Source organism: Drosophila takahashii, chromosome 2L (genome assembly GCF_030179915.1).
Source record: "Drosophila takahashii strain IR98-3 E-12201 chromosome 2L, DtakHiC1v2, whole genome shotgun sequence".
NCBI lineage: Eukaryota > Metazoa > Arthropoda > Insecta > Diptera > Drosophilidae > Drosophila > Drosophila takahashii.
Window position 1 is genome coordinate 34,233,899 of NC_091678.1, and position 13,957 is coordinate 34,247,855.

General features: G+C 35.6%; 1 protein-coding gene across 2 annotated transcripts in view; it reads right to left on the reverse strand.

Annotated features, from left to right (window-relative positions):
* Positions 1-1,265: 1,265 nt before the first annotated feature.
* gus (splA/ryanodine receptor domain and SOCS box containing gustavus) overlaps positions 1,266-13,957 on the reverse strand; it is a 47,701-nt gene continuing 35,009 nt past the window's right edge. For both annotated transcript variants that reach the window (XM_070212567.1, XM_070212573.1), the window contains exon 3: positions 1,266-1,688. In XM_070212567.1, the coding sequence (XP_070068668.1) occupies positions 1,549-1,688 (140 nt within the window). In that variant the 3' untranslated portion in view covers positions 1,266-1,548. The remainder of the gene's footprint in view (positions 1,689-13,957) is intronic.

A 13,957-nucleotide genomic window follows, 5' to 3' on the forward strand; every position in this document is an offset into this window, starting at 1 on the left:
TGACGAACAATTATTACACTCGTCATTAAATACACTTTCTAAAATTTTTGCTTTCTGAATCTTTGCGTTGTAAAAACAGGAACAGACTTTATTTTCGCTTTTTGTGTTGATATAAAGGGGTGTCACAGAAATCTCTTTCAGTCAACTATCCCCCAAAAGCAAATCTTGATGTCACAAAAACCGCTTTAAAATAAAATGGACGACTTAAAAACAACCGAATAGTAGACTTCAACAACAAAGTTACGGAAATTAGGGCCAAATTACTTCTAACTCATATAAAACTCGAGAGGTTTATTTTAGTTTAAGATTTAGACTTTTGGGACTTTTGAAGCCGCCCGCTGTTCTCCCACTCACATGTTGATGCTTATGTGCCGCATAAATCGCGTAGCGTTGAATTCGGGCGAAATTATTAAGTCCATTAATTATAATTGATACCCGAATTAAGCGCTAATCGACTTCTGTGTCACCCACGTATGTTTCGCTTACTTTAGAATTTTTTATTCAATATCTTAAATGTGTAGAATTACGAGACGATATACTGCATAAGTACACATGTTGAAAACTATATTGACTATTATACAGAATATTCGAATTTGGATTTTTAAAGCCATTACTTATATTTAAATATAAAGGGGTTATATACACTTGTACCGGATCAACAATCTGTATTATTTTATGTTATTTGATTGAAGTTATAGTTTTAAGAATACTCACGAAAAGTTTTATAAATATCGGAACGTTAGAACTCAAGTAACCAGGGGAAATACAGAGAAATCCAAAAAAAAAAACAAGAGAGAGTCAAGTACCCCTACTATCAGATAACAGTTACTCAGCTAATGGAAGTACGAGGGAGACGAAGAAATGCATGCAGCAGAGCGACTGCTTCTGTTATAATAATTATTTGCTTATAGCAGACAGACAGACAGACAAACCTGGGTAATGTTACATGTATATACTTTATAGGGTCACAAACGCTTTCTTTTTCCTGTTACAAACTTTTGCAGGTGCACAACATACCTGTTAACTCTACGAGTAACAGATATAAAAACTATTTAAGACAGACCTCTATTTTTCACGGTACAAGTGAAACTTAATAGTACGTTTCAAGCAACAATGATTTTCAATAAAAGCTATTTGCATGATAAAGCTTGTCACGATAAAATATAAACCGACGTATCTCTGCGAACGACAGTACACGAAGACGAAGCGTACCGCTCGAGTGTGTGAAGGGACCTTTTTGTATACAACATAAAAAAAGAATATAATTTTATAAATAATGTTACATGAAGAAACACAATTCTCCAATTTATTGCAAAATGAGATGTCATACTGTATACATACTATTACTTGCATGTTTCTTAATATACAATAAACCGTTATAGCTAAGTTAAAGTATTATTAAGAATTGTATACCTATGTTTTTCCTGTTAAAGGACAGACAAACTAACATTGATCTAATACTATTACAAGCTAACACAATTATTTTTTACTGCTTTCATCACATGCAGAAAAAATTTTAATTGGTTTTTCTCTTACTGAATAAAAATATTATCTACGGTTTTTATACAATAAATATGTTTTCATCGATAGAGGAAGTTGAAGTTGTTGTATGCGCTCCTCCATGTTCGCACGACCAATTTTTTGTCGAATTGTTCTTCGGCAAAGATCCATTAGTGGCAATGGCTCGGCTTAAAAGATACAAATTGAGGTAAATATAAATTAATTATTTTTATTTTATAGATCAAAAAGAAATATAATAGGACATTATTCCCAAGCAACCACTGACATTAAAATGTCGTAATGTTTTTGAAAACTACCATGTTTTTTAATTAGTCTGGTCCGACGTATAAGATTCAAATATAAGATTCAAACGTATAAGATTTAAATGCCCCGACTATCAGATACCCGTTACTCAGCTAAAGGGAGGGTCGAAAATGCTTCCTTCTAGCTGCTACATATTTTTGCACGAATACAATATGCCCTTTTACTCTTTGAGTAACGGGTATAAAAATCGTTATACATAACGAAGTCTGTATCTGTTCAAATATTTGGCTTAAATATTAGGTTGCTGCTGATTTTTCTACTCCCGTCCGAAAGCAGCAGGAAGCAGCATTTTTAAAAATTATTGATTTGTAACCTGTAGGTGCCTGATATTTTTAATGTATTGTGAGTGTTCGGATATACACTACTGGCCAAAATAATAAGTACACAGGTAACCTCTTCACTTGCTATAAGACCTCCCAAACCTTTTTATTTTCGACTTCGTTCGCTTAAAATTAGTTTGGAGTTAGGAAATTAGGTTGTCAAGACTTTCTTATTTCTTATTTGCGCGTTTTTTGAAAACCTTTTTATTTTGCATTGGCTGAAAGGAAATTAATAGGTTTATTTGTATTTAAGCACATCATCTACTTTCAAGTAGAAACATACACACACATGGAGTATATATTTCTAAACGGCTCTGCATAAAAAAAACCCGCTCCCTGCGAAGCCTTTTTTTTTATTTTTTAGCCCAAATTTTTATTTTTTAAGTAAAAAACGCATATTTGACTTTGGAAGGGCAAAAAAAATTCTTAAAAAAACGAGGACGGAAGCTAACTTCGGCAAGCCGAAGTTTTAAAACCCTTGCAGATTTTACGAATTAAAACTTGACTAGACTAGCAACATGCATTAATAAACAACAAAATATTTTATAATTGAAAAAATAAAATTTTAAAATTTTTCACCCTATTGTTCCTATGGGAGCTATAGGATATAGACGCCCGATCGGCACGCGCGTTTACCCTAATGAAGGTACGCACAAAAAAATACGATTTGGAAAGTTTCATGGGAATAGCTAATATTTTGCGCGAAATATCCTGAAAAACGTCAAATTTTGACCGATTTCACCCTATTGTTCCTATGGGAGCTATAAGATATAGACGTCCGATCGGCACGCGCTTTTACCCTGATCAAGGTACGCACAAAAAAATACGATTTGGAAAGATTCATGCCAATAGCTCTTACACTGAGCGAAATATCTTCATTTTTGTGAAAGCTATATCCGATTGTTCCTATGGGAGCTATAGGATATAGACGTCCGATCGGGTCGGCTTTCAAACTTGATCTGCGTACACATGTTTTAGGACGACTGTGAAAGTTTCAAGGCGCTAGCTTTTAAACTGAGCTCGCAAACGGTATTGAAACAGACGGACAGACGGACAGACGGACAGACGGACATGGCTATATCGACTCCCCTATTGATCCTGATCAAGAATATATATACTTTATGGGGTCGGAAACGTCTCCTTCACTGCGTTACAAACTTCTGACCAAAATTATAATACCCTCTGCAAGGGTATAAAAGGATATTTTTACAGCATTTAACTATTGTTAATATGGAAAGTATGAGATATAGACGTTCGATCGGCACGCGCTTTTACCCTGATCAAGGTACGCACAAAAAAATACGATTTGTAAAGTTTCATGGGAATAGCTTATATTCTGCGCGAAATATCCTGAAAAACGACAAATTTGAACCGATTTCCCCCTATTGTTCCTATGGGAGCTATAAGATATAGACGTCCGATCGGCACGCGCTTTTACCCTGATCAAGGTATGCGTAAAATAATATGATTTAGAAAGATTCTTGTCAATAGCTCTTACACTGAGCGAAATATCTTCATTTTGTAAAAGCTATATCCGATTGTTCCTATGGGAGCTATAGGATATAGACGTCCGATCGGCACGCGCTTTTACCCTGATCAAGGTACGCACAAAATAATACGATTTGGAAAGTTTCATGGGAATAGCTTATATTTTGCGCGAAATATCCTGAAAAACGTCAAATTTTGACCGATTTCACCCTATTGTTCCTATGGGAGCTATAAGATATAGACGTCCGATCGGCACGCGCTTTTACCCTAATCAAGGTATGCGTAAAAGAATAAGATTCATGTCAAAAGCTCTTACACTGAGCGAAATATCTTCATTTTGTGAAAGCTATATCCGATTGTTCCTATGGGAGCTATAGGATATAGACGTCCGATCGGGTCGGCTTTCAAACTTGATCTGCGTACACATGTTTTAGGACGACTGTGAAAATTTCAAGGCGCTAGCTTTTAAACTGAGCTCGCAAACGGTATTGAAACAGACGGACAGACGGACAGACGGACAGACGGACATAGCTACATCAACTCCCCTATTGATCCTGATCAAGAATATATATATTTTATGGGGTCGGAAACGTCTCCTTCACTGCGTTACAAACTTCTGACCAAAATTATAATACCCTCTGCAAGGGTATAAAAATTAAAAATAATGATTTGACTTGACCTGTTTTTTAACATAAATGTGAGGATTTAAGCGAACTCAAGGTCATAGTTGGGTTATAAATAACTCAACAATTTAGCATTTCTACGCACTTGCACTCGCTGAGGAGTGAACCTCGGACTTTCTGGGATTTGCAAATTTCGGTAGGGCGTCACCGCTACCTTATCAGCCAGAGAAGAAGATGTGAGCTGAGCGTCGAAACTTCTATTTATACCACATCTAGGAATCTGTAATTAAGAATTAGATACTTCTAGGCTGTGACATACTTCAAGGCTTCGTCGCTTAAACTTCTAATGTGTGTGAAAGCTATAATGGTTGTCTGCTGAAAGCGATCTGCTTCCGATTTTTACAGACGTGAATAGCAACAACTAATTACTTAATTGTTGATTTTCGAAAACTAACGCGCATTTTTGGTTGCATTTGCATTCTGCGGGTGTTTTTTTGGGCGTGTCGACCCTTATAGGGGAGAGGTCTGTAGGTTGGTACACCTTTTGTTTTTAATCTGCCATTTCGACATTCACTTATGAAACTTTACGCATTTTGTACTGATCGAAAGGTTAGTCTATTAGCTTAAGGGCTTATATACCTTTTTTTTTCAAAAGAGAACATCTCCCCAAATTTTCATACAGATCCGAATAATAGTTCGATAGGAAAACAGCGTTTTGCCGCGCTCGACTTCAATAGTTGGTAGGTTAGTCTATTAGCTTAAGGGCTTATATACCTTTTTTTTTCAAAAGAGAACATCTCCCCAAATTTCCATACAGATCCGAATAATAGTTCGATAGGAAAACAGCGTTTTGCCGCGCTCGACTTCAATAGTTGCAACGTCAACGTAAAACTTTGAAAGCGATTATCTCAAAGTCGTGTTTTTCCAAAAGTGCCTTCGCTGTGACCACGATTGCGCAAGAACTATTTGATCGATCTTCTTCAATTTTTTTTTTAAATTATTCGTAATGATTGTGCCGAGTTCATGAACGATTCAGTTTTTATGCGCCAATTTTAATTTCGCAGATCAGAATTTTTTAATAAAATTTTTAGAACTCGAAAAATCAACTTTTTGGAAAAATTGTTACTGTATGCAGAAAAAAGCAAATATTCTTAAAAATAATCGTTCACGAACTGGAAATAATACTATACTAACTAAAAATTTTTGGTTTTTTGATATAAGTTGACCTGCTGGACTTCCATCGTGGTCACCGCAAGCCGCTATAAAAAAAAAAGTGTTCCGAAAGAATTGCCATAACTTCGTAAATTATTCATATTTTTTCAAGAACAAAGGCTTGTTGTTTCGATAAAAACATGTACTGTCAATAAATAATAACTTCACTGTCATAAAATAATTGCTACACACCAAAAAAAACCATAAAAAACAAAAAAATATATTTTTTTCCTTAGGGAAAACTGAAAAATTATTTTTTTTAAAAGTCCCAAAAAACGACATTTTCAAAAAGAGGTCTGTAAGTTGAGACACTTTTAAAAGTCAATAATACTCACACAAAAAGTACTCCAAACTATAAGGAACTAATCATTTATGTTAATTTTATCAATTTTAGTTTGTCCTAAATTATTTCCCATCCATTTTTTAAGAACTTAGACCAAATAACAATTAAAATCAAAAGGCTCTTTGAACATTCACTTTTCCCCTAATATCAAAGAAATGTACTAGGCAGAAAGCGACCTCTGTTGGCCTAAGGCATTTTTGTATGAAAAACGGGTGTCTCAACTTACACGCTCAAAGTGTCTCAACTTACACAAAATGGGATGTTTCGGGAAAAAAATTAATAACTCTGGTTCTGACTGTCACATTAAGCTGATTCTTTTTTTTAATTAGTTAACAGTTAATAAACTAATGTTTTAAATCTCTTACCAAGTTAATTTAAGGACGTTATTAATTTTAAATGGAATTTTGAAAAATGTAGACAAAAACTTTTTTGGTGAATGAATGGTACACGACTCTCACAGCTTTAATCTGGCTAGAGCCTGGCTTATAATTTTTTCCCCAAAAGTTTTGTCACTAAAAAGGACTACAAAAAAAAAATAAAAACAATTTTTTTAGTGGATAAGTTTTGAGAAAATTGAGTGTCTCAACTTACAGACCGTCTCAACCTACAGACCTCTCCCCTATAGTTTAAATTAGTGATTTGACTTGACCTGTTTTTTAACATAATCGTAAGGATTTAAGCGAACTCAAGGTCATAGTTGGGTTATAATGTTATTTAAATGACACTTTATAATATACAATTCGTTTGAATAAAATCCATCCAACCAGTTTTTATAGAAAAAATTTCAAAATTACTTGATTTTTTGAACAAATAAAACTCCAGTTGCAACTTTTATTAATCGCTATAATATCCAAACGCGAGCTAAGCCAGAAGAACGCCGTAGTTTTGAAAACAAATCCGCGGTGTTAGCAATAAAGGGGAGAGGTCTGTAGATTGGTACACCTTTATTTATAAATCTGCCATTGGTCATTCGCTTATGAAACTTCTCGTGCGTACCAATCAAAATCTTACTATTGTAGCTTTTTCTGTATGGAAAACCAAAACAAAATTTTTTCTAAAGTGCCAAAAAACGACATATTAAAAAAGAGGTGTGAAAGCTGGGACACCTTTAAAAGGCAATAAAACTCACACCCAAAGTACTCCAAACTTTTTTATTATACCCGTTACTAGTAGACTAAAAGGGTATATTGTATTCGTGCAAAAGTATGTAATAACCAGAAGGAAGCATTTCCGACCCTATATTCTCGATCAGGATCTCTAAGCGAGTCGATCTAGCCATGTCCGTCTGTCTGTCCGTCCGTATGAACGCTGAGATCTCGGAAACTACAAAAGTTAGAAAGTTAGGATTACCCACAGCTATTCTTGGGCTTCCTACGCAGCGCAAGTTTGTTTCAGCCGAGGGCCACGCCCCCTCTAACGCCCACAGTCGCCTTAAACGATTTTAAAAGGTGTATAGCGCCCACACCTTTAAAGATTTCGGAATAGTAAAAATGCAGTTTTAATGTGTTTACCAATACCTCGAAATGTAGGAAAAATTTTTCGTACGATTCGCTAAAAAGTTGTGCGCGATCAAAGTTTTAGCTCTCCATCTCCCCTCGCACTCCCTTTGGTCTGAGTAATGAGTATCTGAAAGTCGGGGCAGCCGGTTATAGCGGTCTCTCTTGTTTATTGTGAAAAATATCACAAAAACAAGAAAGGAAGCTAGCTTCGGCCAGCCGAAGCTTATATACCCTTGCAGATCATTCCTATTAATTAACAAATCGCAAAAATTTTCAATTTTCTAATATTTCTCATTAATTTTCCGATCGTTCCTATGGCAGCTATATGATATAGTCGTCCGATTTTGATCAAATTAAAATTGAAATTCGGAAATATTTAAAAAGAGTCATATCCTAGAGTAGAAGATAATACAATAAAAACCAAAGAAGCTAGAATTTATTTCCTATTACTTTTCCATTAATTTACCTATCGTTCCTATGGCAGCTATATGATATAGTAGTCCGATTTTTTAAATATTTAATTCGAAATTCAAAAATATTTAAAAAATAACATCCCCAAAAGTAGAAGGTAATATTTCAAAAAACACCGAAGCTAGAATTTTTTAAAGTTTTTTTTTCCGATCCTTCCTATGGGAGCTATAAGATATAGTTGTCCGATCCGGTTGGTTCCAACATATATACTATTTGCAATAGAAAGAAGACTTTTGGGAAAGTTTCATCCCGATAGCTCAAAAACTGAGAGACTAGTTTGCGTAGAAACAGACAGACGGACAGACGGACAGACGGACATGGCTAGATCGACTCGTCTAGTGATGCTGATCAAGAATATATATACTTTATGGGGTCGGAAACGTCTCCTTCACTGCGTTGCAAACTTCTGACTGAAATCATAATACCCTCTGCAAGGGTATAATGACAGATTGTGAGGGATATTTTAGGAACCCTAAAAAATTAAATTAAAATATCACCGCCTTTTGTTGAAATTATTTTATCTAAGAAAAATGAAAAAATATGAATATGAAAATATACACTTTTTTTTCGATGACACAGTTTTTTTTAAGATTTTTTTAATGTTCAAAATGTTACATTTCGGACTTCCTTTGAATTTTTTCCTATATCCCGTCTCATGTCATTCTAAAGCCCGACGTATCCAAAAATGAGATAATAGATGCACTGAAAGAAAAAGGATTTCTCGCAAAAAATAATATTAATATTATTAACAGGAATAAAAAGCCGCAACCACTCTTTAATGTCGAACTGGAGCCAGAAAGCAGAGCCTTGAAGAAAAACAAAGTGCAAGCTGTACAAGCTGTAATTCCTGTTGCATAGAAGAATTACTGTTGAAGAACCGCATACGCGATGGAATTTATGCCTTTCATGAAAACAACAATGCAAAGCCTTATGCAAAATCAAAACATTTTAATTATTTTGCTCACATCCCAACAATCTAAATAATCGATGTCTTGCCTTTGAATATCCATGTGGAGTGCCAACAGTGTTGGGAAAGGTACTGTGTTTTTGTACCTAGGTAAGGTAAAAGGTATTGGGCAAAAATAAATACCTAGGTAAGGTAAAGGTACTTCAATTTCCCAGTACCTAGGTAAAGGTAAAAGGTAAATATATTGTTTTTTTATTTTTTATAAAAGCTGAGCTCAAGGAACCGAAAAACGATTTCTAATTTTCCTTACAAAGTTCCATATTTGTCTTAGCTGTCTTAGCTTTCATGGCCTCGTAGTCCGTGTAACTGCTTGGATGAACCCTCTAAAGTTGTTGAAATTAAATCCAATTATTTATAAATATAAGCTTAAATAATTTTGTGTATATATTTTTAAAACACGCGGCATGAATAATTGTATGCACGTATCACTTTATTAATATATTTATGAAACCCTCATGTACATATTTGGCGCGCAAAAATTCCGTATGTAGAAACATTGACTATATGTATATTGTGCATATGTATATGCCGTTTGTTTACGTATATACGGCATTTTTGCGCGCCAAATACACTTTGGTTTCATAAATAAATTGATGTAGTGATGCGAACATACATTCGTGCATAAAATTATATAAAATAAAACCGCGATTAGTTTTCATTCTCAAATATGTACATATGTAAGTAATGTGTATATGTACATATCTCACACATAAAAAAAGGCATAGGCAGTGTGTGCAGATTTCCTGTCGATTTATCATCGAATTTTATTGTTTTATTAACACACAACACGCACTTGCCGTCCGGGTTAAAAAATTTGCCATTTAATATTGTTGGCAACACTTTCTCGTTTAAATTTTCTTTTTCGGCCATGTCTGTCGCGCAAAGTCAAATTGTTTTGAGCATTTGAGAAAATTGCAATGCAAAGGTAAATTTACAAAACAAACATGAGAACGGCTAATTTCCAATGACTTTTAATGCTGCGTTCCGACTATTACAATTTCGAAACGAAGTCGCAGTCAGATGTGTCGCAGTCAGATGTGGCTAGTTTAAATCAGAGCAATGCTTAATACCTATGTAAGTACCTTAATAATTCCAAAGGTATATAAAAATGTGTAGCTAGGTAAGGTAAAAGGTACCCAATTATTTTTATACCTAGGTAAGGTAAAAGGTACCACTAAATTGTACCTAGGTACGCACCTAGGTAAAAGTATCTAGGTATGTCCCAACACTGAGTGCCAATGGCGGTTTACGGCACAAACTTGAAATAACTCAATTCCTCAATGCAAATAGATGAAATGCTGCTGTCAGAAACGCACCTAAAAAGTAAATACAACTTCCAAATAAGAGGGTATACTTTATATTGCACAGATCATCCGGATGGCAAGGCCCACGGAGGAACCGGAATCTTAATCAGAGAACGCATTAATCACCACTTTCACCAGAGGTTTGCAAGAAATTATTTGCAGGCTACATCTATAAAATTACAAGCAGGCAACGGGAGTTTCACTATAGCCGCTGTCTATTGCCCACCGCGTTTTACAATAACTGAAGAGGAACTCTTGGACTTTTACAATTCACTCGGAGATCGCTATGTAGCAGGAGGAGACTACAACGCCAAGCACACGCACTGGGGATCAAGACTCGTGACCCCCAAAGGAAGGCAACAATAATCATACATTTGAGCAACAAACTCGACTATGTCCCCCCTGGCAGACCCTCATATTGTCCAGCTGACCCCAGAAAACTTCCGGACTTAATTTACTTCGCTGTGAACAAGAACATCCTAAGAAATTTAGTAAGCGCCACATCGCTATCGGACTTATCATCGGATCACTCGCCAGTTTTAATAACTCTCCTTCAAAGCCCCAAAGTAATCGAGCACCCTTTAGGGCTGACTTCGCATAAAAGTAAAAAAAGCACGTAAGTTCCCACATTGAGCTTATACAGCTTAACACTGAGAATGACATCGACTTCTGTGCTGATGCCCTGGAGTAGGTACTCATGGCAGCAGACAAAATCTCAACACCAGAAGAGACAATTGTGCGTAGCAGCTAAAGCAAAGCTAATCTGAAAATCGAACAACTGGTTCTGGAAAAACGACGCCTACGCCGAGCTTGGCAATCTTGCAGATCGCCCCATTCGAAGAAACTCTGGACTTTAAAGTTCTATTCTGCTCATAATACAGTGCTCACACTTAAAAATCCTGGTATGTTAGAAACGAAAACATCCACAGGGATCTGGGCATACCACCGGTTAAAGATGAAACATCAAAAGCATAGAGCTTACACAAATAATCTCGCAATGAACTTTTATTGAAAAAAAAAAAATTTTACATTTTTCACCCTATTGTTCCTATGGGAGCTATAATATATAGACGTCCGATCGGCACGCGCTTTTACCCTGATCAAGGTATGCGTAAAAGAATAAGATTCATGTTAAAAGCTCTTACACTGAGCGAAATATCTTCATTTTGTGAAAGCTATATCCGATTGTTCCTATGGGAGCTATAGGATATAGACGTCCGATCGGGTCGGTTTTCAAACTTGATCTGTTTTAGGACGACTGTGAAAGTTTCAAGTCGCTAGCTTTTAAACTGAGCTCGCAAACGGTATTGAAACAGACGGACATGGCTATATCGACTCCCCTATTGATCCTGATCAATAATATATATACTTTATGGGGTCGGAAACGTCTCCTTCACTGCGTTACAAACTTCTGACAAAAATTATAATACCCTCTGCAAGGGTATAAAAATAAATTTCAAACCTACAACCAGGATTTTCTAAAATATTCATTAAAAAATAAAAATTCGTGTTGGTAGTATTGATAACACTTAAAATGAAATCGAATTGGCGAAAAATGCCTAATATACCTATAATTTACGTAGCCTTTAAAAAATACGGTCCCTGAAAAAAATTATTTAAACGAAATATTTATTTTCGAGCAAAGTATGATCTTAACTAACAACGTTTTTGACCAATTATTATCTTTCTTCGGAATGTTGGTATTATCAAATATATGTAGCATTCATTCATTTTAATTAATTATGATTAATTTTAATTTAATTTAATTTTTATAGCCTTGCAGAGGGTATTATGATTTCAGTCAGAAGTTTGCAACGCAGTGAAGGAGACGTTTCCGACCCCATAAAGTATATACATTCTTGATCAGCATCACAAGACGAGTCGATCTAGCCATGTCCGTCTGTCCGTCTGTCCTTCTGATTTCTGATTTAAATTTTAAAAAGATCGAACTACTATATCATATAGCTGCCATAGAAACGATCGAAAAATTAATGTAAAATAATAGGAAATTTAACATTTTTGCGATTTGTAAATTAATAAGAAAAATCTGCAAGGGTATATAAGCTTCGGCTGGCCGAAGCTAGCTTCCTTTCTTGTTTTAATGAATTTTAATCTAAAAAACAATAAAAAGGTGAGTGATAAAATAAATGTTGTATTTCAATAATCTTTGTTTCAGCGTTACCACAGATATTTTCGCCATTAGCTCCTACAAGAGCAAAAGTAAACAAACAAAAACTTCTGATATCAAATAAAAACACCTCTTAACGAGGTAAAACACTAGTGACGATCGCACCTTCAACATACAAAAGTTTTGATGAAATAGTTAGCTAGGGCGGGCCGAATGATAAAATAAAAATTTTTTTTTTTTAATTGATAAGTCGATTGGGGGCACTAGAGTGGCCATGGCTCTCTGCTGAAACAAACGTGCACTGCGTAGGAAGCCCAAGAACATGTGTGGGTAATCCCAACTTTCTAGCTTTTGCAGTTTCCGAGATCTCAGCGTTCATACGGACGGACAGACAGACAGACGGACATGGCTAGATCGACTCGGCTAGTGATCCTGATCGAGAATATATATACTTAATAGGGTCGGAAATGCTTCCTTCTGGCTGTTACATACTTTTGCGCGAAAACAATATACCTTTTTACTCTACGAGTGATGGGAATAATTATTAATACTGTATTTTAAATCAAATTTTTTTCGAAATTGGATGTCATAGAAACGATTGGAAAACAAGAAAGGGAGATAGCTTCGGCCGAAGCTGGCCGCGTTGCAAACTTCTGACTAAAACAAGAGAGAACGCTATAGTCGGGTTATTGTCCCGACTATCTAATACCCGTCACTCAGCTAAAGGGAGTGCGAACGCTGTGTCGGGTTAGTGTCCCGACTAATAATCGTAACTCAGCTAAAGGGAGTGCGAGGGAGATAGATATATAATTTTTGATAGCGTATAACTTTTTAATGAATGGTCCGATTTGAAAAATGTCTTCTACATTTCGATGGGTATAAATATACACAACAAAATTGCATTTATACTTCTCGGAAATCTTTAAAGATGTGGGCGCAGGACCCATTTAAAAATCGTTAGTGGGCGATTGTGGGCGTTAGAGGGGGCGTGGCGCTCGGCTAAAATAAACTTGCGCTGCGTAGGAAGCCAAAGAATATGTGTGGGAAATCTCAACCTTCTAGCTTTTGTAGTTTCTGAGATCTCAGCGTTCATACAGACGGACAGACAGACAGACGGACAGACGGACAGACGGACATGGCTAGATCGACTCGGCTAGTGACCCTGATCAAGAATATATATACTTTATGGGGTCGGAAACGCTTCCTTCTAGCTGTTACATACTTTTGCACGAATCTAGTATACCTTTTACTCTACGAGTAACGGGTATAATTATAATACCCTACGCAAGGGCATAATGAATGGAAAATGAATAGAAAACAAATTGAAGCTTTGTTGGTTTTTATTCGATTGGACAAATTTATGTAAAAATAGGAATGATCTGCAAGGATATATGTACATATAGGGGAGAGGTCTGTAGGTTGAGACAGTCTGTAAGTTGAGACACTCAATTTTCTCAAAACTTTTCCACTAAAAAATTTTTTTTTATTTTTTTTTTTTGTAGTCCTTTTTAGTGACAAAACTTTTGGGGGAAACATTATAAGCCAGGCTCTAGCCAGATTTAAGCTGTGAGAGTCGTGTACCATTTTGCACCAAAAAAGTTTTTGTCTACTTTTTTCAAAATTCCATTTAAAATTAAAACCGTCCTTAAATTAACTTGGTAAGAGATTTAAAACATTAGTATATTAACTGTTAACTAATTAAAAAAAGAATTAGCTTAATGTGACAGTCAGACCAAAGGTTATTAATTTTTTCCCGAAACATCCCATTTTGTGTAAGT